Below are 25,600 nucleotides of genomic sequence, written 5' to 3'. Positions count from 1 at the left end.
GGGAGGTGGTGATTAATAGTGACAACAAATAAGATTTCTTTGATACACGATCTAGGATTGATATCAAGGAGATCGCTATAGTTGCATTATTAGGAAATCATCGGTGTAACAAGTGCCATAGATAAAAAGAGAAATTTGCATTACAGGAAAACTACCGAGAGGAAGTTTGAGGCGTGTAATTTTAAGTTTCGTTTCTCGCATGCCGATTAAAATTTATCTGAATAATCGATGGTACGATCATTTTAACAGTATTGGTAATAAAACAACGTTTTTCTGCAATTAAGAAAAGGATGTTGGCATAAAAGATTCATGAGGCACGGCTTATGGCAAGAAATAATGCTGCTTACTGTTGTGTTGGCGGATTGTCAGTCGCAAAATAACGTTGCTATTCTCTAGTTGAAATAAATCAATGCGGCTTACGCGCGGAATGCAACAATGTGTTGAGATAAAGAGAAACTGGAGCACGAAACGCGAATTAAGAGAAACTGCAGAGTCAATGAAGAACCCGTTATTCTCTTTATTTATGGATAGTAAGCGTTAGTAACAATAGATAGAAAAATGTTTCTTTCGATACCAATTCATTGTATTGCTGCGCAATATCTACTTGCAGACGTACATTATACGCATATCATTATGCTCGCCGCGTAGACGCTGAAAAAATTCGATTACACTAAAATGTAATCAATCATTTCGCTACTGCAATTAGTTAACATCTGTTTATGTTTGAGTGCTAATTTGTCTATCGACGTAAAACAGATACGATTGAAATCAATCCATCGATGACTTTAATTGATTTCACCGATATAGATCGCAGGGTCTACCGAAGTAGAATACTTTGTAATTACGCTGTGCAAATAGTAATTACAAGCATCACGGTAATCATACGTGTCGAATGAATCATTGATATTTAATACAATTTCCTATTTATACACATAATTATCTTGCATCTCGTATTTTGTAGAATATTATTAAACCTACTCGCTCAATGTAATCTGGGCTAATAGCGTTAAATAACAGAGTCGATATCATAACGAATTTGACACACTGGATTGAAATATTAAACCGTACCAGGCTATCTCGCGATAAAGCATCACGGATTAATTAAAATTTCCGTCGTTTTATCTCATAAACAGAGACTGACCTAAACCTCGAACATCGCGGCGTGTATGGTAAAGCAACGGACGGTTAAGTTGCTTAACTTAGTTATGGATAAATGAATGCTGGGGAGCATTTCTATGATCGGTCGACCCATCGAATTGAGGGTCCAATTACTGATAGTTCCAGATCTTGCAACCTAATCAAATTCAATGGAAAAATAGACCTGGGGCTACCCTTTCCATGGGTTGTTGTCGAAGGGACATTACGTGCTGGATGGTAATGACCCTCCCTATTGCTCTCACGTTGGCAGTGCGTAGTTGGCGATAGACTGAAGGGGACGTGTGTGTTTGAAAACAACGAAAAATCGTCTAGAAGGCCCGTTACTTCTTCAGGTATGTAAATGTGCCGTTATGTTCGTATTTTATCGAGAAAGAGACAAAATTAAAAAGGGGGAGATTTCGTGTAAAATAATACATTTTGATAGAAAGATACTTTTTGTTTCATATATTCCCTCATATTTCCCTCGGATAAATAGGCAATAGAAATTGGACGTTATCGAATACACGGCCGGGTCAACTGGTTCATCCAACAAGTTTGTTGCACGTAACGATAAATCGATTTTCTCACGTGTTAGAATAATCCGATCACCGGATTTATCGGATAAAGAAACGGTAGCGGAGTTCAAAGACGAATGTTTCACTGACCGAAGGTATACATTTTCCGTGAAACGAAGATGCGAAAGTTCACCGAGTTGCCGAATAAATATATCACCGACATTGGCAGTGTTTTCCTCGAAGCCTTTGGCTTCTATTCTCGGACGAATCCGTGGTGCATCTCGTTTTGCGAACAGAAATAGCCGCTAGTATTTTACCTTGGCTAAGAAGATTTTATTAAATCTTTTACTAAATATTTCTTTTGAATCAACGTAAAATTGTCGATACTACTCCATCTTTTTTACGAAATTTTATTCACTAAATAGTATTATTGGCTTACTGCTGTTTGCAAATTTGAAACGTAGCGAACAATTAATTGTATATGTGTTTATGTAGATAATTTTATCACCGAAGGTTAAACGGTCAAGAGAATATGACCAAAGTATGTAAACATTGACGAATATGAACAAAGCATCGTAGACGCGGACAACCGGATCTGTGTACAAGAATTGTTTCGTCCCGGCAGTGTCAGCTGTAATTCGATTACAAGCCCCGCTTTCGGAGCAGTGCACGTGCCTCAAGTACAAAATATCCTAATGCCACGTTTGGTGTATTTGCATTAAGAGGTTCAACTTCGATATTTGGATATTTGGATTAGTCGACGGAAATTTGGAGAGCTTCGCGTATCGAGATCGTCCGAGCTACGCCGGAAGACCAGCGGAAGTGGGAACTATATATCCTATCTGTTTCTGACTTTATTGCGTGAATCCACACGCGGTACGGTAAGTTACAACTCGTCATCTGTACACTAGGTATTGGCTACTTTTCGATCATGCGTGTCATGTATCGAGCTTCAAGGTGGCAAGTCTCTTAGCAAAAGGGGTGACGATCATTCAGCCAACGCGAAACAACGCTATGATCAAGACGTTCGTGTTTGTTGTTACGTTAAATAGTAACTAGCATCGACCGAATACCTTTCACGGAAAAGTTAAGTCTCGTATTCTTTTGGAAACTTCGTTATCCAGCCGCGTTCGGAAACATTTTTAAAACAAGCACGAGGAGAGAGCTTCGACTAAACTCTAAACGAGATTAGCCTCGATTGGAACGATAGAGCGCGATCGAATGTCCGGTGATCGCATACAAAGCTTGAATACTAATTTTCTTCGCTATATGTTTACTTGACATTGTTTCAGAAGACTACTGCGTAGGAAAAAACCGTGATATGTCGCGTGGTTGATTTAGCGAGCATTATTATTCGATCGAATCTAAAGAGAACGAACGTTTTTTATACAAAGGGAAACGGGGAACATGATCACCGTTCGAATGGTCGGACCATTTGCGTAAACCGCTCGGCTGAGCTAACTGTTCGTGTTATCCGCATTTTTTTCCCAACACTTAAGTAATTGTCGTGCAGCGAGCGATAACGTAATTGTACAAACTCAGTCGAGTGCAACGTATTATTTTTTATCTTTTTGCGTCTCGAGCAAGCTGTCCTCAGCATGTGTTCCCTGATTGATAAAAGATACAACTCCATTGTAGCGTCGATTACTCAATAATTGTATAATCAGAAAGCTATATAAAACGGCATTAACTTATATAAGTTAATTACCGCTCAGTTTTAATTAGAAGTTTCGAATTGGTCGAAACATTGATTAATCGGTACTTACACGTGTAAACGATGCTCATATTATTGTCAAACGACTCGTATAGCGTTACGAAATAAAAATCTCAACGTGAACAGGTATTAAACGGTACGTGAGTCTACCTAGTACATTTGAAATAATCATACTTCCGTGCATAGATCGATTCGAAGGCATATCCTGTATAATTATCCGTGTAAATCTCAATTAATTCCAGGGCACGACAGAGGGTTCAATAGTAATCAATACATTTATATGTCGGTTAATAGATTTATTACGCAGAACATGTTACACTCCTGTCTCAAGGTAAACTCGCCTGAATGTCACTCGATATTTTATGCCATAGATCAGCTGATTCAACGATATATCAAGAATCTTTTAATTACAGATATGTATGTATATAAAAAATATATAGTGTATGAAATTACGAATCATAACGTGTACATTGAGGATCTCGTCTATATATTTGTGTCTCGTGCTTTGAATAAAGGTTACACGATAACTGTTGATAGGTGAGCAAATGGTTCGAAGGAAAAAGAGAAAGAAAGTCATCTTGATTTTATGAGTCGTAACTTTTTAAAACAGGTACTCTATACCCGCGATAAATTTACATGCAATTATTGCTACTTTATTCCGATTGGTTTGCCACTTACGGATCTGGCACCGCCTCTGCTAGTCGATAGAGAATCATTTATGTGTACACGTAACACGTATCGTGATCTCTTAACGGATGGATGATTAAGTTACGACCATATATATCATTGATCGATCGACTAACGTTAGGAAGGGATTATTAATGAGCATTAAAAATCTACCGCATAAATCAATAATGCGTATCGATCAGACCAAGTTGAATTCAAAATTTTTTAAACTCGATGAAATAGAGGTCCTTTTAATTCTTTGTATAACATTGTTATTGAAATTTTTAATATCATTTTTTCCGTAACTTATACGGCTTACGTTACTCAATGCCCTAAATAACGGTACATTCGATACGCGTATCCTTCTACGCCTCTCAAGCAATTCAAGTTCTGATTGAATAAAGAGACCCGATCTATTCGCGTCTAAGAAACACATCAATGGTATAAATAATTGCATCAATCATAAACGCAACGACACGTCGCTGACAATAACACCTTTGAGATAAATCAATGTCGGACAATTAATTCTTCCATCGGTCTACACGATTTTTCATATCGCCACCTCCTTCCCCTTTCATCTTTTTTCAATGGGATCACGCGATGCAATGGCTGCACTTGTTCCAACTTGCTTGCACCATTATCGTTTCATCTCGGACTAGTGGCGAATGATTTGTAACAAATTTGCTCAGGAAAACGTAGAACGATGAAAAAACACGATAGAAAACACGAGAAGGAAGATATAGTGAAAAAGGTCAACGTCGTCTGATCACGGAGATCGTTAGCGGTTTAACACCTCCTATCGAATCCGGTTCGAAAGGATTCCTAGAAGAAACGAACGATTGTTATATTTCATTGTCGTATGCGTTAGCGATCGCCTCGTTTATCAGGCCCCGCGATCAAAGGCTGCAGAAACCGGTGATTGTATTCGCGTTGTCGACCATTACAGAATACCTAGCAATGTCCATCGGAGGTCCGATCGAAAGATCACCGGACGATAGACAGGATGTCCATGTAAACGCCTTTAGAAAAATGAAAGAAAAATGGGTCAAGAACTCTAACTGAGCTTCACATTGTTACAAAGATCTTGAAGGCTGTGAGTTAGTATCTTTTTTTTCGTTTTTTAAATTCAATATGACATCGAAAGAGGATATGGAACGATACTCAATGCCCGGCAACTAAAAGTCGACGTCATTGAATGCCACCTAAGGCATGGCTACGGTTCTCTTCGCTGACCTTCGCGGGTTTAGATCGACGACAGTTCCGTGATCGGTCCAGAGCACCTTTTGCGTTTCGTACAATTCAGTGGAATTGCATAATTCGTGGGTAAATAACCTCAGCTCCGAATCCGGTTCGCGCTTCGTGACAGATTTCTTTTGTATCGCCGAGACAAACGGTGGTCCACGTGACCAGACATTCCTCGAAGCGGAAAGCCAGCAACATTCGATAATCTACATCTTGAAAGTTTGAACGGTGCCTCCACTAGCCTTTGATTGGTATTGCAGTAGATCGACGGTAGGGAAGAAAAGGACGAAGGGACGACGTAACACGCGAATCGACTTTCAATTTCGAAAGACGGTATTAAAGTTCGAGCTATTCGATATCCACGCATGCATTGGCAACCGACACACAAGCCCCTTCCTTTGCATTTAAATACAACCGCGATATCTCTCTATTCTACGCGAACGTTTTGATCAGTACCAAGTGAAGTAAAAACGAAATGTTCGAGAAGATACTCGGTGATTTTCCGAAACGAATACGTGTTTGCGAGCTTAATCGGCTTTCAGTGTCACGAATGTCTGTCAACACGTGAATGACGGAAGTCGATTTATCGGCAAACGTTGTCCAATTATTTTTCAATTTTATCTATCGCCACATATGTACACTGAACTTGAATTAAACACCTTGCGCCGGAGCGAAGGAACTCGTTTGTCCACCGACGCAAATACTAAGAGATTTTTAATGTGAAAAGAAAACCAATTGGAGCTTTCTGTACGCACGAAACTGTTATATTTCCGTGTCACGTTGCAATATGTACACGAATCATGAGAAAACGTGACAGTTGTAATATTGTACGGGATTTTATTGCGTATCGCGGAATGTCATAGCAGCTTCGAGGATAATCAAGTTAGTTAATACCATAGGACCCTATCGTGCGCCAGGGTCTTATGATATATCGCTGAGTAATTGGCATAAGTAATAATTTCACTCTTTTTTTAAATTTCTATTAAACGTCGATCGCGTGTCTCAGGCAAACATGGGCATGTGTTTAACGCATATTATCTTTTTGCTATTTGCCTCCCTGAATCGATTCATTTACATAAGCGATATTAAATGCTAGAACCTGTACAAATGTATCTGAAATATTAGATCTTCCCTCGGTTGTTGCGTCTATGCTAAATTACACACGATGGAGACATCATCGATAATCAAGAGACTTGAAAGAGGAACTCGCGCGACTAATTATTAGCGGAAAGAACGGAAATACGTCGCGAGAGAGATGATCGAACGTGTACGCGAACGTTATGTAAAATATCCTTTCCAATTCCTAAAAGATGCATATCAATCTCGCTTGAAAAATCTTCGTTTCCTGGCGAAAAGATCGATTGTTTAAGCGACAAACCATACGTATAACGAAAAAATATAAGAATACAAAAAATCGAGCAAGACACGCTGACGATCAAATGCCGATATTGCTGATCGCTAAGCATCCTAAACGGTATTCGTCTGTCCCTGAACCTGCAAGAATGGCTTTTGCCCGCACTGAGAGTATATAAGACTGACGACGTCCTATCACAAAGCGCAGTGTTAGATTACCACCTCGACGTCAACAACGAACCTCGCGTTATTGACAAACTCGCCGGTGTTTCTACATTCAGTGGTCAATTGAATCAATAATTGTCATCGTTTCGAAACGATATCATCGCCCAAATTTTAACCAAACCGGTTTCGAAAGTATAAGATTCACGTTGAATATTACATTATGGAAACTACAGACTTGGTTAATTCTGCTCTTAGCGATGTCGGCAAGAGTCAGACCACTTTCGCGAAAGATGTGCCAAAAATGGTCAAGTATACGGTAAGCTGGCAATATTTTTCGCTTGGAGATATTGCATTGCGATAAATTTTACTACTAAATAGTTTTTTTCGTTGTATCCGACCTGAATGGATCATACGTTAATATAGTAGATTTAATAAACATAACATTTTTCTGTACTCGTGTAAAAAACAATACAAACTTAAGTACCACGTTCTCGATAATATTCGATAATTTTATCTATATACATTGGGTATCAATAACTAATTTAAAAAAATATCTACATTGAAATGATTAAATGGCGAAACCGAGAAAATGTACAACGAGGTAGTAACAGTATAATATTATTGATGAGGTTTTTCTTTAATATCCTGTACAGATGGTGGAACGAATTCTTTTACAGCGAAAAAGACGTAATTGTGATTCTGGAAATCAAAACCCACTCAACTTGTATTAGCTGTCACGAATCATTGCATCGAAATAGATTAACTGTAATTCAGCCCTCGCCAAAGTTGGTCATTGATGATCAAGATAAAGCGTTGCGCAAATAAGAACACATCGCGAATTGCTACGTTAATTGTTGCGTGTGAAAGCGTTAATTCAATTCCCGTTGTCGCGAAAACAATGAATTGTTATTGTCCTGGTTGCATTAAGTTACGTTTACTTATATATGCATTGTTGCACCATACATTGCTATGCAGAATTCGTGCAATCAGATATGCTGCTACTTTGTCTAAGCAATGATCCGACTACCAACTATCAACAAACGTAATCGAACAATTTATGCGAATCTTTACACATTTACAACTTTCGTAAATCTTTTCTAAATTTCTTGTCTGCTTCAGCTAGCTGATTCAGCGAACAGCGAAAGAATTGACATGGACTATCAGATTGAAACAGTCACTAAAGATGATAAGCTCAGGATACTTAACTTTCTCAAGAAGTTCTTCTTCAGAGACGAACCGCTCAATCAGTCGGTCCAATTGCTATCAAATAGAGAAGACTTCACTTGCCGTGATTTGGAGAATTATAGTCTAGCTTCCCTTGAGAACGATCTCAATCTGATGGCAGTCTTACCGAACGGTGTTTTAATTGGTGTAGTATTAAATGGTAAGAATTTGATCTATGTGTACCAAATATTAACAATATTTTCACTGTTCATTGGGATATTTACGCGAAAGCTGCTGGAGCTACGATTGTGTTAACCAAGATCCTGATATATCTGGGTTAACAACACAATCGGGTACCAAGAACATTCTATTTTCAGCAGGAACAATGATATGCTATGAGCTAAAAAGTTCCACGAATACGAAGTGGTGACAAGTCGGTCGTGATGAATAATTATTCCTCAAGTTTGTATATTAAAGTGAATCTAGGGTAATAGGATGAGCAGATACTTTAAAATAGTGTACAAAATATTCGTTCATAATCTTTGGAGGCCATTGCTATATTTACGAGACGTATCTTGTTTGAGCATCTAGCAAGTAGTCTATTGTTTAATACTACTAGATCGGTACTGAAGATAGGAAGAATCGTATTGAAAGACTCGCGTGATCTTATGATTATGTATTTTGCTGAGGAGCTAGATTTAAATGAATCAAATTAAAAACAAAGAAAAGATTCAAAGAAAAATAGTAGATACACCTACTAGAAAACGTTACTAGTTAACGTTATATAAATTGTTGTGCCAGTATCGAGCAAGCGTGAGACATATTAATCACTATCAGTTGTCGCAATCACAGTAATTAGATAATTCTATCGACAGATCTAGTTATCCATATGCTTATTCAAATAAAAAAAACAAATCTAAAAATATATAAGGGAAATTACAGTTTCCTATATCTCTGATTTTTTCGTTTTCGTCCATAAACTTTTTGGTGTAGACCAAAAATACTCAGAATTTCACTTGTGAAACTTGAACAAGAAACATCTTCGTAGTCATTGTAAAGATAATTATGTTTTAAATGCAGAGCCGATGTTAAAAAGTTACCTTCGAGATGTAAATTATTAAGGCTGAATTACATTAACTACCTGATATTTATGCAATATAATTTATGCAACACATTTAGCTTCATGGAGACGTCATAATAAATTAAACAGTTACAACATAAATTAGAGTTAAGCACGCAAATTTTGCGCGAGTATAATCGATAAATTGTGCTTGTTAAATGCAGGAAAGATGGATCCTCCAAGCGACGAAGAACCACAGTTCGTAGCTACATGTCGAAACCCAAAATTCAAAAAAATTCTTAAGTTACTGCATCACGTGGATCAGAATGTAAATAGCGAAGAAAATTTTCGAGGGTTGAATGTTTTGGAAATTAAAATAATTTCCGTAGATTCTGACTGGCGAGGCAAAGGCGTTGCCAAAGCGCTGCTAGAAAAAACACTGTAAGTCTCACTTTGTTAATTAAGTCTGTGGCGAAGACAGTGAATCAATCGTAATATCATTTTATTAACTAAAATACTGTTATATATAATATATTATTGAAATAATATTTAATAATGCTTAACTGTATATAAATAATTTACTCACGAAAATTTGTCTGTAGTGAAATTGGGAAAGAGAGAGGCTTTCACGTAGCACGTGCCGACTGCTCGTCCTTTTTTTCTGGGAGACTTTGTACTCGAATGGGCTTTAATCGAATATACGAACTCAAGTATACGGATTATCTAGACGAGGATGGTAATCCTGTATTTACCCCCGCACATCCACATGTAGAAATTGTTTCGTATGTTAAGAGATTGTGAAAAGCGTCATGATACGTATTTGAAATCAAGTACCTGTTTAAAACCGAGTATAACGTTTCAGAAACGCACTCTTATATCTACGTTACATTTTTCTTATTATCAACTACCCGTACACGTGATACATTTCTTTTCTTTTATAAATATTTTTTTTCTACGAATTAATCTAATATCTCTATAATTATTTCTTCGTGATGCTATAAAAACGACAAAAACATTGTGCCAAAATGACAACAATAATAAAGTTTAAAAAATAACACGCACGTTAAGAAGTACACTTGATTTAAACGATGTATAAAAGTTATACGTTCTAATTTTATTGAATGTGTTTAAAATATGTATGAATTTGTTATTATTCTGTTGCAATGAATTTATACATAAAAATAAAGATAACACATGATTTGTATGTAAACATAATTTCTATTAAAAACAATTTTTTCACCTATAAATACAATTTTTTTAATTTAAAATATGACCTATTTTACTTAAAAAATAACATTTTACAACACATGTATTACTTCGTGTAACGCATTTTATGTTTTTGTACAGCAAAATTTTTAAAAATTTCTCTATGTTATAATATGTGAATCCAAGTAAATACATTTTCACATGTGTTATTTATCACCTGTAGGCACAGTATGTTCTGCCATAATTTTTTCCAACATTTCTAGCTTCTCTTCAAGTGTTTTATTTTCATACTTTTTATTATTGTTCTCAACTTCTAGCATAATCTTACCACTCTTTCTTAATGCTGCATTTTGACTAGCATTTGACCATACTATAACACGTATCACTTGAATTAGTAATCCTATAATCAGTAGGAACACCCACAATATAATTGCTTTTCTTTTCTCTGCTTCAGAAGGTTTTCTTCTATGTGTTGTATAGTACATATCATATGCATATTGGTGACAATTATTAGATCTGAAAATAAATATAATTATAATAACGATTAAAAATAATTTTTGAAAATAATTCTTAAAATAAACATAGTTCCTTTAAAAAATATACCTAGCATTCTGATAATAGTAATTTTCACGAATATTATTCTTCTTCAAATCAATATCATAACTATGTTTGCTCTGTTTGTTGCTTAAAATACTATAGGCTTCATTTATTTTCACAAACTCATCATGATTTCCTTTATTGCCACAGTCAGGATGCACCTAAAAAAATACTTAAATTATCATTTATTTGGTATGTACTTAAAATATTTTAAAATACCACAAAATTAAACATAATTGGAAAAATATTTGAAACATTTAAAAAAATGACTTATACCTGTTTAGATAATTTGATATAAGCATCTCTTATTTCTTTTTGGGTTGCATTTGAAGAAATATGCAATACTTCGTAATAATTATATTTACGTCTTTAAAAATCATACTTAACATTAACTGATGCATGTATGTACGTAGTGAAATATGTTATTTTCAGATTCTAACCTTTGATAATTATAATTTCTGTAGAAAACATGAATTAATGTAGGTACTTCAAATTTATACACACGAAAAATATGTGCCATGTCCTCAAAATCTTTTCTGTATATAATTGCAAACTTAAAAACAATTTAATGTAATTACACGTTAAAACACTATTACGCTTCTACGACATTACGGAACTGAAGTTAGTGATGTTATAAAATTATATCGATGACGTTAAACTTTTATACCAATTAACTCCGCCATATTTATTTTTAAATTAACGTGTAAATTGTTAAAAAATGTAAAATAAATTATGTAATAACACATTTTGATATCAAAATGTTATTTCTAAATGAAAACGAAAACAAGACCAAAAGATTCATGAATTAAATATTTATTAAAAACCAAATTCAGTTTTCATAATATAATAACAATTCTCATTTACGTTTGGTGTATAGTATAAAATATATTACAATATGTATACAAGAAACATCCTTAATTATATAATAAGATAGGCCTCAAGCCCAGCTCGATGTCTATGCATTTCAGGTTTATCATATTACGCAATTTATGCAATATTTATTATGCGTTTTGTATAAGCTCTATTATTATCAAAAAAATTATTATGTACGTAATTTATATTGTATATCTTATGTACAAATTGTACGTTATGACAATGAATTATAATGCAAGCCTTTATTAAGAGATATGAGATTAACTAATAATGTATAAAACCTTGCAATTTTATAAAAATTGACATATTACTTAGGTTTTATTTGATTATTGGCTTGCCACTGTAAATAATACTTTGAGTTCAAGTGCATTGGCACAAATAATTTTTGTTTTATATTGTATGTTAATTACGTATCTATTTTAAATGCATTATATAAAAAACATACATTCAGTTCGCTAAAGAGTTGCAATGTAATACATTAATACAATCACATTCTAATAAAATCTCTTATTAAAATAACGACTACAATTTGTAACTTCAATCAAAATATATAAAAATTTTTAATTATATTGCGCACATGTACGCTATGCATTTTTATTTTTTTTTATGTTTATGTTCTTAGTTCAATTTGTAAGAAGATCGTAAATATATTCAAAATTTTCTATAATATTTGTTTACGAATATCTATATACGGTCTTCTCAAAATTCAAGATATAAATATGCATAGGCAATAGAATACTTCACTTTTTTTTTTATATAATTTGAGATAGTTTCAGTTTGCAAGAATTAAATTTGTCATTTGCTAGTAGTAAAATATATACGTGTTTGTGAAGTTTTTTTACTGTTTTTAACAATTTAAATATGAAGGCAAGTTATTTTTTTTAAGCAATCTGAATGCTTTCAAGATCACTATATATTCAGAGTATGCCTACTCGTTCTTGTTCTCTTGTAAAGGGACATACGGATATTTCGGAAAATCTACAGCATCTACTGGATTTTTAACTTTAAAACTAGGAAATAATCCTGTCATACTAGTTCTAGTATTGTATCCTTTAGAATAACCGTCCCAATGATTTCCAAAAACTTCAATTAAATCTCCTACTTTTAATTCAATTTCACCCTCCTTTCTCGGCTTATGATCTAGAATAGCTTGATGAGGGTGTGGATTTTGACCACCATAATAGTAAATATCATCTAATGATGCGAAACGATTATAAGCATCCGGATAATATGTTTGCATTAACTCATATGCTACACGGCACACTTGAGAACTGAATGTGCACACCAAATAGTCACATTCGGATAAGAGATGTATATCGATAATTATTCCTTGTAAAGAAGAATCGGAATATCGTTTCGCAACTGAAGCTGTCTCTGCTATTTCTGGATCTCCTATTATTTCATAATTTGAATAACGATTTCTTGCCGTTGTGATCACTTTTGGATCATCGCTCGCTAGAAAAACTCTTCTCACTTCTGGTTTTGGTTCAAGTTCGTCGAAATATTGTTCGACTTTAACCATATATTCGTCTATATCGTGATAAGCAGCTTCAGTACCAACTTTATCCGTTCTCCGTACATGAACTCCAACAATAGGTTTTTTGAAACCCAGTTTTTCCTTGGCATTCTCTAATGTTCTTTTCACATGTTCTTGAGGTCGCATTAAATACTTTAAAACTTGTCCTACCCACCACACTAAAGGATGGCCATGAAGTTTCTCTAACCTTGAAGCTAAATCAGCTGGTACACTTGGTGGTTGAAACCTTGGTTTTGGATAAACATTATCCACAATTGGCAATGAAATGACTTGTTTAGATGAGTCACCAGGCCAATTAGCATGTGATGCTCCAATTGTAGATACACAAGTCTCGCTAAGTGGTTTAAAGACTGATTCCCAACCATCTTTGTGATACCTCCAACCTTTAGATCTAATTATTAATGTTCGCTCTGTACCATAAGCAACTAAGAAACAATATGTAATATGATGAATCTAAAATACAAAATAATGTACAAAATTTCATTTATAATGATTTATATAAATTCTTACATTTTATTTAAGATAATTTTTATTTACCTGACATCCAAATCCACAACCTTTGTTTAAACTGCAAACCAACTTTCTTGCTTTATTGCAATCACTAGGATTTTGTAAATGCCTGAATCTTCTTTGTACAAGATCAGATAATTCTTTCGCTTCCTTTTTACGCCATTCATCATAGCCATCTGCTTTCATTAATTTGTCAATGTCTATTATGAGAGATCTTTTATGATCCCAAACATTTTTTAATGTGTCCTGTATTTTTTTCTCTCTTTGTTCATAATTAAGTTTATCAATAGTTTTCCTAAATTTACTTAGTTCTGCATTAATATAATACCTGTTTAAAATATTAAAGTATCGCATGTAACATTCCCATATCTTCATATACAGTGACAAACTATACTTTAGATGCTATATTTACCATGTCTCTTGAATATTATTTCTTATCATTCTTCTTAATTCTTCATATTCAGAAGAAGGGACACCGTGCTTAATATTATCCTGATGATCCAGCAAATCATCATAAAGAGAAACTTTCTCAAGTTTTTCTTGTATTGAACCTAAATGGTCTCCTTGAATAGATTTTGATCTTTCTCTGGAAATTACGTTATCCTGTACAACGAAAAGATCACAATGCTCTTTGTTTTAAACTTCAAATAAATCTGTCTGCTTTTATAATCTCTGGTATAAACTTACCCTAAAATTATATTTCTTAATGCTTCATTTTGTCTCTTAAGGATTTCAAAATCATTGACCATTTGAGCTAAACGTTGAGCATTTTCTTTATTTGTAGGACTCTCATTATTGGATGATAAATTATTTGCCTTAAAGATATGTGATACTGATATTATTAGTACCAAAAGCCATGTAGCCAATAATGCTATTCCTACTTTCCCTAACCAACCAGGTCTCCCTGACCAAAATGTTGCCATTTTATATTATGATAATATAATTATATTATATTTGATGAGTTGCATTACGTCATCTATAAATGTAAAATTATCACTCTTTTAATGGAAAATTTGATTACATGACAACTGTTATGTAACAAAGATAGAATATTAAAAGTACGTTGAGACAGTATTTTGTGAGTACAAAAAAGAGTTACTTGAATTCCTTTATTAGGCAATTAAGAAATGTATATTGTAGGTGTAACTTCACAATAACAGTACAAATTATCCTCAATAAAACTAATTTATCAGTAGGAAGTATGAATGTACAAGGTAATACATAATGAAACAAAGTTAAAAAAGGAAGGAAAAATATAATACAAGACATATTATTAAATTATCATTAAAAACATGATATTAACATGTTTTTATATAAACCACGAATAATCTTATGTTGACGAATTGAATAAAATATCAATCTTACCGTGTGCTTCAGCATTTCTATAAAAAGATTTCAAATATGAAATAGAGAACATTCGTTATCATTAACGTAATCATAGGAACAAGTTCTTTGCATCAAATTGTCAAATTTTTTTTCATGTGCGGGTACAGCCATTAAACACTGTTTCATATGGCAAGCGCAGACAGTGTGAGTTACAATTTACAATTCTTTCGCATACATTATGAGCCGTTTGCATTGGAGAGTTAAATACTCTAACCATAGACTCTAACCAGTAGCTATATTGGTTTTACAGTATTCAAACATGAATTTCTCGAATAAAATTATTACTAGCTATTTGTTCACTTAACAAATTAGCTACACAATATCGTAAAGTATATGAAATATTTTATCGACAATATTATATGTACATTTTTAAATTATCCTCTAAACTATACAATTCAATTAATATTTAAGAAATCGATCATATATGAGATATTACAAATGTGAACAATTAATTTTAAAACACGACTTTTATATCAGATGGCAGTAAATATGCTACGTTTAAGTCTAACATGAAACATCGCTATCTATTCGTTTCATCCATGATTTTGTCGTATAACCTAGAATCTTGACACTTTAAGTACGGCGTTGTGTAAATGTGAAACGGACGATTAACGCCGAACAAAGTCTACGAACTTTTGTTTAAACGTTAGTTTTAGTGTTATTAACGAACCGATTGCTGAGGTGAAAGTAAAAATCAAGTTGGAAGTCGCGATTAGAAAAAGCATGAAATTGACAGAAATAACGTATTGGTTTGGTATCGTGTCGCGGTATTTCTAAACGCGGGTTGGTTCTCTACCCTCCCCTCCCCTCTTGCCCTCCGAATCCCTTCTGAAAATCTCGTAGCATCCTTGCGCGCGAAACACGCGTATGCCGGTGGACGCACATTGTGTGCCAGTACTTCGATGTACATACCTGTGAATAGTGTATTTTAAGCTTTAGTTTTACGGGATGAGCGTGTGAAAGACCGAAGCGTACATAGTAACCACGAAAATATCGAGTAGTATAGAACGAAACGAACGATATTTGTCAATTGATTTCAACTATAGTCATCGCAATAATTGAGGTAAAGCTTGTAACGTAAATCGAAAGAGGGAACACGTCCATTATCGTACCTGGTATAGTTTCGGGGGAAAGCGATTCGTTAACATCAACAACGATACAAAGAATCTAATTTTGCGAATCTTTTGGTTCCTCCCCCTCTCTACTTTCCTACCCTTAATTCCCTCTCGTCCGTTGATGAACAAGCAGTTGTCGTTTTTTGCATGTTTCACTTTTTTTTCTTCGGCATCCCCTCAGTTTCATTCGTCCGTCGCTGAAGCGGTTGTGTCGTTTGGTAAAACTCGAGGAGCCGTGTAGACTTAAGTTGCATTCGGTTCGACAATTCTCTTTGTGTTCTCTTGTTCCCCGTGTCCGGCAGTGTTGTCAAAATTCCGGCAGCACCGCTGTGTTCCAGCTGCCATTGCTGTACTGTCTAGCGTTCAATCACAGGCATTCATAAATACGATTCTATTTAGTGATTATTCTTGTTATCGTTGCCGTTCTCGTCGTCGTGGAAACAATGAAGATGTCACATTGTTAAGAGTCACACGTAGAACATGCTCGCAGAATATACATAGTGGGTGATTTTACCTTTAGCTCCAGACGCCGGTTCTGAGCGAGCTAACCTTCACAGTGAGGGAACATCTTATCTGTTTGATCATCGTTCGTCGGACCTGAAGCAGTGGTACAGATTGACAGAACGATGAAGTGGCTCGGTGCGAGTAGCGCTGGTGCTGCGGGTGAACCGGCACCTTCTATGCAATTGCACCATCCTTCCGCGAATGGGCACATACCCACAGTAAGCACCTATCTAATTTTTTTCTAGTTTTCTATCTCGTAATTAGTACACCGTGTAAAACGATCTAACGTTACAAAGTTTTACTCGGATCGAAGTGTTCATAACCTATCATTTCATGTGTCTTCTAACTAAAATATTGTTTTTCGATCGTTACTCCAGAAATTTACTATTGTACTTATTTATTTTTTATTTGGTATATTATTATTTAACGTAGAAAGTTCTATTCTACTGTTGAAACATGAGGAAACAGTCCTTTATATTGTTCATATGCATAAATATTGCATATGCTTATGCTTTGTTTAGTCCATCATGGCAGGATATTGTATAGAAATGAAGATGTTTTGGTTGCATTTATCAACTTGCTTACTCCAGTGAAACAAGACTAATCCTGCATATGTTACTAATTTCTTTGAACTGTAGGAATAATTATATGTGTTTTAATATCAAAAAGAGATCTTATTGTTTTATGTTCCTATTAGTTTTCTGATAAAGCATAGATAAAATACTAATATATGCATATTTAAGAGCACTGTGATACCATGATTGATTAAACAGTTATGACATACTTTATAATATATACATTAGTTATTAACAATTTTATAATGATATCTTTAATAAATTTGATATGATAATTCTTCTTTGTATGTACACTAGTATACAATTACCTATTAAACAATTTTCAGTAATTGTAATTTTTTTAGTATTATGTACTCCGAAATAATGTATTGATTTATACATCTTAAGTTTGTATCAATTCAAATACACCGATTTTAACTTGGATTTTATCTGCAAAAGTTATTATTCATTTAATATAACTATAAATTATCTATGAGAGTAATAAAGAAAATTTGAAGTAATGAAATAATTGTTTATTTATAGGATACAGAACAATGTGGGCAAGTAATGGCTGGTGGTGATAGTATGCGTATACAACCTGGTCAAACACATCAAATTGGTGTGAACAGAACTCAAGATGATGCCATGGTGGGTTACGTATTTCAACGACCTACGGAAGCAGAATTTAATGCCCAGTCTTCAGCTTTCCAAACAAAACAGGCACCACGTGCTTGGGCCCTTGCAGATGATGCTATTATTGATAATGTAAGCATCCAAAATATTTTTCAAGATATATTACACGGTCTATTGTAGGAGAGAAAAGAAATTTGTAGACTTATGCTTTGATACTCTAAAAGTATTATAGATAAGTAGCATATCGATTGCTTACATTTGATTGTATATTGAAATGATTTATAGAATCCAGAAAAATGGAAATATCCCATTACTAAACTGAGTGTACCACAACAGAATCAACCACAACAATTGGGTCTGCAAACTATGAACAATGTTCATTTACCTTATGAAATCCACCCAATGCAACTTAAAGTAAGTTGTATATTACTTAATATCAAGCTTAATAAAAAAAATATTCTATAATCTTGTACTAATATTTGCATTTTTTATTGTTGTGCAGAGTGGAGCACCAGGAACAGAACATTTAGTTTATCTTAATAATCAAATGACAGCACAGCAACAAGTTGCCCTCTTTCATCATCAACAGCAACAACAACAACAACAACAATTTAGAAATGGCCAGGTAAGCATAATTATCATTTTAATAGCTTTAGAATATATTAGAATTAGAGGTGGGATATTTGAGATATGTTTATTCAATGTTTTAAATTAGTGTCATTGAATAGAATGTCTATTTGTGTGTGTATGTGTGCGCGCGCGCGCGTGTGTATGTGTATATATATTTATCAATGGAGATGTGATCAACTTTGTAATGAAGATATGTCTATATCCAAGAAACAATGCATTGAAATACGTATCTCTTTCCTTGTCCGTACTATTGACCACTATTTTTCCGTTATATATTTGGCTTAATATTGAAATGCATACAGTTTTGATCGTGATATGCCAAAATTTTAATTTCAATGATGCTGTCATATATATCATATCAATCAAGAAATGTTAGGCGTTTTTATCATAACTTTCTCAAAATTTACTATATCAATAATATTTATGTTTAATTTTCATGTCGCGTAATCAAGATTAATAAAATAGGTTGATTTTTGTGTCTTTTGAAACATAAAACTAATTTGGGCTATATCCAAAAAAATATCTTCGGTATTCTTTTATGAAAAGATATTTTATAATTTAACAATTAGCCATTGTCGTCTACTGGTTCATAGTTTCGTGTTGTTGTTTCTTATCTTTCGATATAACTAACGCATTCGATTTAGTAGGAGTTTAAGTCTTGTACTACTAGTTGTCTAATTAGAGAATGTCATTGACATTGTCGGTAGTAGTTATCAATCGACTAAATAGAAAGTTTAATCGATGCGTAGGTCTCCTCGACAAAACAGTGTCAGGGCCAAAATTTGGCGATTCAAACTACGACATTTAATTACGTAGGAAACTAGTCGAAATACAGACTTGTATTTTAAAAGAGTATGCATTATATTATTTATTTTTTCATTACAATTTTCAAGCAAATATTCTAATACATTTTTAAATACGTGTTTATTCTAAATAGGAGATATTTCTTTATAATAATGATGTAAACTGCAATTTTCAATTTGCCCTTTACGTGTTTCTAAATTCTTACTTTACTCATTATTTTTTTCCTCGTTCAAGTTTATTTTTGTAAACTATAGCAAATGCAGGCATTTGTTAACGTTAATGGCTTTTGTACACGGTAAATTGCATCGCTGATTTTTTGTATCGTTATACTTTCTACATTAATCATAGTTGAAATTTGTAGAAAATAGAGAAAAATGTTTTAATTTATAGTTTTTTTTAGATATATTTGATATATTTTGAGAATAATCAGTGATAACCGAATAAGAAACAAAAATTTATTTCTTCTGGTTAAGATCATCTGGCATAGTGTTAAAACAGTTTTTGAAAATTTGCGAACGTATATACGTTAGGTTTGGGATAGTTTTGTCCTTCATTCGTGGCGTTATTACTTAGTCAGGCCAGGTAAATTTACTAAGCACAATCAAATTTTCATCCGGTCGTCGTGAGAGGTCGTGCAAAGTAAAAAGGACGATGATTGGTCAGTATCTTTCGCCAAGCGGAGAGTAACTGTCAAAATGCTCGGTAGAGGGCATACCATTCGAGCGTCGTTCTTTGTTTCGGTTAAGAGGGCAGTCTCTATCTAGAGAGAGGCCGGTTAACGAAAATTCGAGGAGAGACGACAAGTAAGAGCATCGTGACGCCGAGCGTTGTTTTAACGCCCGATAACGACGCGTCTTGCGATATGTCAAGACGGACGTGAATTTAGGCAAGATCACGTAATCGACTTACTCCCCCTGTAAATAAATAAACGCGTATTCGCGGAGTGAGTGTGCAAAGTGCGCGAGAGGAGAAAGGAGGTGGAGGAGGTGGCGGCGGCGGTGGCGGCGGCGACGGCGGTGGCGGAGGAGGAGGAGGAGGAGGAGGAAGAGGACGAGGAAGAAGAGAGGAGCATAGGTAGCAGTGGCAGCATCGAGGCACCCGAGGTGTCGAACTGTTTGACAGGCGGCCGAGCGCTTTTCTTTCTCTCTCACACTCCCGTTCGTGGTGCTGCGATTTGTATTGTTCAGCGGCGGTGTGGTGTGTTCCGTTTACGAGAGGTCTGTCCGCGTTCACACAGGAAAAACGAACGTGAAAACAACCGGGAGTGGTGTGTATTCAGTGCCGGCTGAATCGGCGTCCGCGCCCCGACGCCGCCGTTCGACGTACGATTCACTTATTTTTCAACAACGTATCCTCAACATTCAACGAATCTCCTCCAAGATAGCCTCGTCTACCGGATAGTGCGTGTTAAAGAGTGTGTGTTCGATTTTTCGTTCGCGTTGTTGGTGTACTACGGGGTTAACGGTGAATCTCTCGAAGGTGACGCGCCGTGCCGAGGGTACCTTGGAGACGGTGGAGAGTTTCGGTGTAGGGTACGGCCAGGGAGCAGGTACGAGCACAGGCGACTGGATGAAACCACCGGGGGATCTTTTCCTTTACTGCGACATGAAGGATTTGGGGGCCGACATGGTATTTATTTCAGTTCAATTACACTTTTTTATTTTCAAGTTTTTCGTATTTCTGCTTCTCCACGCGACACGAGTCGCCGAACATTGCCAATTTGTAGGTTATGTTTCGAAGACTTTTATTCCACAATGGAAACCTCCATGTTTATGAAGCTTTAGGGGGAAACTTGACTTGGCTGTACAAATCACTGTTGCCGCTCATGTATCTTAACTTAGTTAAAATGGGTATTATTCGTCAGAGAAAGCCTTTGCAAATTTGGAAACTTTGTATTATCACGATTTTATTTTATTTATAACCTTTTTATTGCTCATCTTACACTTAATGAATATAACGAATACCGTGTGTAACGGTGTATTTTTATCTTGTGTCTCGTTTTCCTGTTGGCGTTGTTTTTGTTCATCGTTCTTTCGGTAAAAAAAATATTTCAATCAATAGTATTAAATAACGATGAATTTTTCTGTTTACTCTATTTAAATATAGTATAGCGTTGTAGTGTATCTATGAAAATATTTTGTGTTTACGTTATCTGATAATTTCAAAAAGCACTCTTTTGTTAAAAATTAGTACAACTATATTTTCATTGTTACTTATGCAGTAATTGCATTAATAAGTTTGTATTGTCAGACTAACATTTATAAACAAACGAGTACTTTGTTATATTATTAAGTTTTATGCTTTTTTCAAGGATACTTCAAACTTTTTATGAAAAAACTGATAGCTTCGGTTCATGGTAGGTCAAAAATGTTTTGTTCCGAAGGAATGACTTTAACCTTTTTATTCAGTTTTTATTCATCATTGATATAATTACAACTCGTAAACAACATCCTTGCTATTGTTACTTAAATGGATAGTTTTACAGAAAACAAACAAATTAACGATCATGTTTGAGTGGTGTGCAATCATTAGGGAAAACATTTCTGCATATTGCAATACGTTAAATTATATCAACATCGGTGCTTTCTTTTACATAGATCCTAGATTGTTTACTATGATCGAAATACATTCGTATACATTCATAAGTACATACTTGATATCGCGTAACTATCAAGGTAAAATTTTTCGAAACTATCCACAAGTGAAATTGATGACTATTATCAAACACTGTAAAAAAGAACGGATGATCTGAATCGTAAGCAGGAATAGTCGTACGAACGTGCTCTCGCATGGAGGTATCCGACAGTAACTCAGCCAATCAGGTCTTCGAATTCGCTTAACCTTGTAATATAACAACGGACCATTAGCATTACCTTGTACCTTTACGACAAAAGGATGGCAAATTTTCGAGCTGTGTTAATGGGAATCTTAATGGGAAATAGACAAAACAGTGGGTTTCGAACTGTCGTGTTATAAAATAATTAAATAATTCAGGACTGTCTCGACGATGGGAAAGAGGACTCGTTGAAGAAGAGGGGAAAGTTTCTCAATGCGATAGCTGTAAATTTGGACCCATAGAGCGCTGCCGGCACGTTTCAACCATAGAAAAAATATGTATCTAGAGGTCCGAACCGAATCTTTGCAGCGCTCCGCTCCTTTAACTATTTCTTCATTGTTTATGTCCTCGAACTCTACAGTAAAACGCTCGGAGTTCGGAGTTCTATCCTTCCTCTCTCTCCTTCTCTTCTCTCCTTGCGCTCTCTGTCTTTCTTTTATACATAAGCTAGCAAACCGGAGGTACGGGAGAATGTTCGCGTTGTTTTAGGTTAATGTACTTTCGCACGAACTAAGAATGTTTCACGCGGTGGAATTGTATTGTATAATATTAAAAACGTGTTTCGTCTCCTCGGAGGATTTCTTCGTTTTGGTCCGATTATCAATCAGTTTGTTCCTTTCGCATCGTGTTAGATTATGAATACCGTATTTTGTCCGTAGCTATTCTTTTCTTGTACAAGGGCCATGTTGTTTGGACCGGTGCCATTTAAATTTATACGGCTTTATGTTTTGCATGTTTCCCCTTGCTTGTGGTTCCCCCTTTGGGTGCACCTAATCGATTGAAATACTGTCAGGGTCTTCTCTGGACTGTCGTGACACATGTGAATGGTGCGTGTGCCGAAAAACTCTATGGAAATTTTTCATTTTGATATTCGTCGGTCATGGTTTACAGTTTGTTAATATAGGTCTGATAATATCGTGACGATTTAGCCATTTCGTTTTAGAATTGACGAATATAATTATTCAAAATTACTTTACATAGTTTTATAGTACATTTTCCATTGTATATCATAGTAAAATGCCTTTACCAGCCTTTCTACTCGATTCTTTACGCTGACGGCGAATTTCGTCGCGGAACGTTTCATTCGAGTCGCGTCGAATGTTTTTATTTGGCTTACCGACCGAGACGCCGACTCGGACGAGCTCCCCTCGAAACCGTGTGCATTAACGATACTGCATTGATAAAATCGTAAAGGATAAATACATTTATCCGTGAGCCAGATGCACGATGCCGCGCTTCTCTTGCACCAATATAAACGGCAAATATGCCTGGAGGTGATATTGATTTGCGTGAGTCACTCTATCTCTTCTAGTGGGTTCGAGGTTCAGGTTTGACCTTACTTGCCACAAAATGTTTTCAATTAACCTCGTCATTCGCATTGCCACGCTTTCGATGGTAGGTACATATACGTAGAATCCGTATAATTTGACTTTACAAATCTCTGGTAAAAATATTACACGCGAAACGTTTTGTGATGTAAGATGTCCCGAAGAAAATTGGTAGTATAATCCTCATGGATTATGGACGTGTACACTGTAAAGTATTATACATAATGTTACAACATAAAAATATCAGGTTGTCACCTCGTTGCAGCGAACTTTCTCTTCTCTCTGGCCGACAGTAACAGATGGTTATGGATAGTTATGCAGTTAACGCCCACGGTTCGCAAGCCTCTCCACGATAATCGTTACACAAGATCAGTGTCGCTCTTCGATTATGTTGCATCCGTGCTTCTCTGCAACGCGTTAACTCTCCTTTGAAAGAAACGGTAAACATCTTACGCAGAATCTATCCAAAAGACAAGAACCGTTCTCCATTGTCTTCTCTATTTTTGGCGGCAAATTATCAGGCTGTTTCCTTTTTATCGAAATTCTCGTTTTGTAGTCGCGCTCCATGAGAGTCTCGTCTAGACGCGATATTTTCTCGCGAAACACAGGAATTCTCGGAAAAAGTAAACTACCGTCGACAAAATATTCGGACTTGAATCACGGCCAACATTATGGTTGACTACGCTGACCGGTAAAGACAGGACTGGTAAGAAACAACTCCCACGCGCGCGCGTTATCGTATTCTATTCGCGATAAAAGAAGAGTGAAACCAGTTTCCGGTTTCTTAAGTGACGTCAGCCTCGAAAGAAATGTTCTGCGACGCTATGCAAAGGAGTTATTAAGCAGTGGATAATCTGTTTTCCTGAAATGGCAATATGAGACTTTTTGACGATAAGGGAAAGCCGTCGAGGGAAATGTTTATTGACATCAGCTTATATGTCTGTGAACTTACGCAAAGCGTCATCGATAATCGATAGTTGTCGCTGATTCGAGTCTCGAAGCGAGTGGATAAAAAACAGGATTGCATGTACTGATCGTTTCAATTTCAATGATATTTCTGTTCTTTCCTATTCAAATTCAGGATAATTCGTATGTTGCATGTACTTCCATTCTTAGAACATTGGATACCAGTTTTATAAACTTCCTATCGTACATATAAATAAATTGCATAATCTTTTACATACTTTCAGAGTAGTATGCGAATTATTATATTAATAGCTGGTTTAATCGTCTCGTATCGTATAATCAGTTTCTCTAATTTTGTACTTTCACTTTGCAAAACTTAAAGCGTAGCTCAAAAATAGATCTTCGTGAGATCTTCGTCCACGAACTCGAATGATTTTCTGCTCTGGAAATTTATCTAAATAAAAGTCGATCGAGCTTCCCAGCTCCCTTCGACCGTTAGGGGTGAACAACTTGGACTGTGTAGAATTGTATGGTGGAAATTTATACGTAAAACGGGGCAGAGGGAGCAGTTCAATTTGACCAGCATTGGATACAAAATTTTGTAGTGTTTCTTCTACGAACGTGGCGGTTACCTCGTCGGATAGTATTCTCTCGTTTATGCCGTAAAGTGACGTATCGCGTCGTGACTTGTAGTGACGTGACGCGCATGTCGTTGAACCTAAACGCATCGGTTACGCTTGCAGATTCGTCATCGGGAACAACAGTGTGTAGTACACAAAGAAGAAGAAATTTATTTGTAAACGTCTCCTCCGCGCGGCCACGACTGTGGTAGCTCGTGTCGCATCGTTTCGAAACACTTCGATTTATGTATTTTGTTCTCTAGTTCTCCAGGATTGCGTATCGCGATCATTTGTCTAAAATTTCTACAAGCTAAACCATTGTACTATGCTTTCTTACACGAACGAGAATGTTGCTCGGGTTACTACATCGGTAAACCGATAGCGATGGCGTTAGCTACGAAATGCCAGATCCGTGCCGATTTCTTTTTAATTAAAAATCAAACCGGGACAACAAAATGCAAAAACCACCCCTATCGCGCGTTCTTCTCTGTTTCGTGTCTACTGCGCACGCATTTGACTCACGCAGGCGCACGCACACGCACAAT

General features: G+C 35.5%; 4 protein-coding genes across 11 annotated transcripts in view; 2 read left to right on the top strand and 2 right to left on the bottom strand.

Annotated features, from left to right (window-relative positions):
• Positions 1-1,336: 1,336 nt before the first annotated feature.
• LOC100648103 (arylalkylamine N-acetyltransferase 1) lies at positions 1,337-10,231 on the top strand. Of its 5 annotated transcripts, none has more exons than XM_012312597.3 (5): positions 1,353-1,490; positions 2,148-2,533; positions 7,912-8,176; positions 9,241-9,457; positions 9,619-10,231. In XM_012312597.3, exons 3-5 carry the CDS (start codon positions 7,945-7,947, stop codon positions 9,815-9,817), a joined length of 648 nt encoding a protein of 215 aa, XP_012167987.1. In that variant the 5' UTR covers positions 1,353-1,490; positions 2,148-2,533; positions 7,912-7,944; the 3' UTR covers positions 9,818-10,231. The 5 variants fall into 5 exon arrangements, with proteins under 5 accessions (XP_012167988.1, XP_012167987.1, XP_048265178.1 ...); XM_048409221.1 differs by having other exon boundaries at positions 1,410-1,490; positions 2,166-2,533; XM_048409222.1 differs by having other exon boundaries at positions 1,473-1,490; positions 2,278-2,533.
• On the bottom strand, positions 9,686-11,480 carry LOC100647982 (chaperone protein DnaJ). 2 transcript variants are annotated; one of them, XM_048409223.1, is made up of 5 exons: positions 11,260-11,480; positions 11,096-11,186; positions 10,826-10,980; positions 10,551-10,738; positions 9,686-9,850 (listed from the first exon to the last, which is right to left on the bottom strand). In XM_048409223.1, exons 1-5 carry the CDS (start codon positions 11,337-11,339, stop codon positions 9,843-9,845), a joined length of 522 nt encoding a protein of 173 aa, XP_048265180.1. In that variant the 5' UTR covers positions 11,340-11,480; the 3' UTR covers positions 9,686-9,842. The 2 variants fall into 2 exon arrangements, with proteins under 2 accessions (XP_048265180.1, XP_003398287.1); XM_003398239.4 differs by lacking the exon at positions 9,686-9,850 and having other exon boundaries at positions 10,215-10,738.
• A 1,101-nt stretch (positions 11,481-12,581) lies between these two features.
• On the bottom strand, positions 12,582-15,679 carry LOC100648217 (alpha-(1,6)-fucosyltransferase). Its single transcript, XM_003398241.4, has 5 exons — positions 15,105-15,679; positions 14,427-14,715; positions 14,152-14,325; positions 13,767-14,067; positions 12,582-13,682 (listed from the first exon to the last, which is right to left on the bottom strand). Exons 2-5 carry the CDS (start codon positions 14,660-14,662, stop codon positions 12,621-12,623), a joined length of 1,773 nt encoding a protein of 590 aa, XP_003398289.1. The 5' UTR covers positions 14,663-14,715; positions 15,105-15,679; the 3' UTR covers positions 12,582-12,620.
• A 1,152-nt stretch (positions 15,680-16,831) lies between these two features.
• The window catches only part of LOC100648330 (pumilio homolog 2), a 67,587-nt gene continuing 58,818 nt past the window's right edge, over positions 16,832-25,600 (top strand). For 2 of the 3 annotated variants that reach the window (XM_012312603.3, XM_012312600.3), the window contains exons 1-5: positions 16,832-16,962; positions 17,842-18,063; positions 18,217-18,345; positions 18,434-18,556; positions 20,845-20,994. In XM_012312603.3, the coding sequence (XP_012167993.1) occupies positions 16,867-16,962; positions 17,842-18,063; positions 18,217-18,345; positions 18,434-18,556; positions 20,845-20,994 (720 nt within the window). In that variant the 5' untranslated portion in view covers positions 16,832-16,866. The remainder of the gene's footprint in view (positions 16,963-17,841; positions 18,064-18,216; positions 18,346-18,433; positions 18,557-20,844; positions 20,995-25,600) is intronic. The other variant, XM_012312602.3, reaches the window with a different exon arrangement.

Source organism: Bombus terrestris, chromosome 10 (assembly GCF_910591885.1).
Source record: "Bombus terrestris chromosome 10, iyBomTerr1.2, whole genome shotgun sequence".
In the NCBI taxonomy this organism is placed as follows: domain Eukaryota; kingdom Metazoa; phylum Arthropoda; class Insecta; order Hymenoptera; family Apidae; genus Bombus; species Bombus terrestris.
The sequence above is the reverse complement of the archived record's forward strand: the minus strand, read 5'-3'. Positions and strand labels throughout refer to the sequence as shown.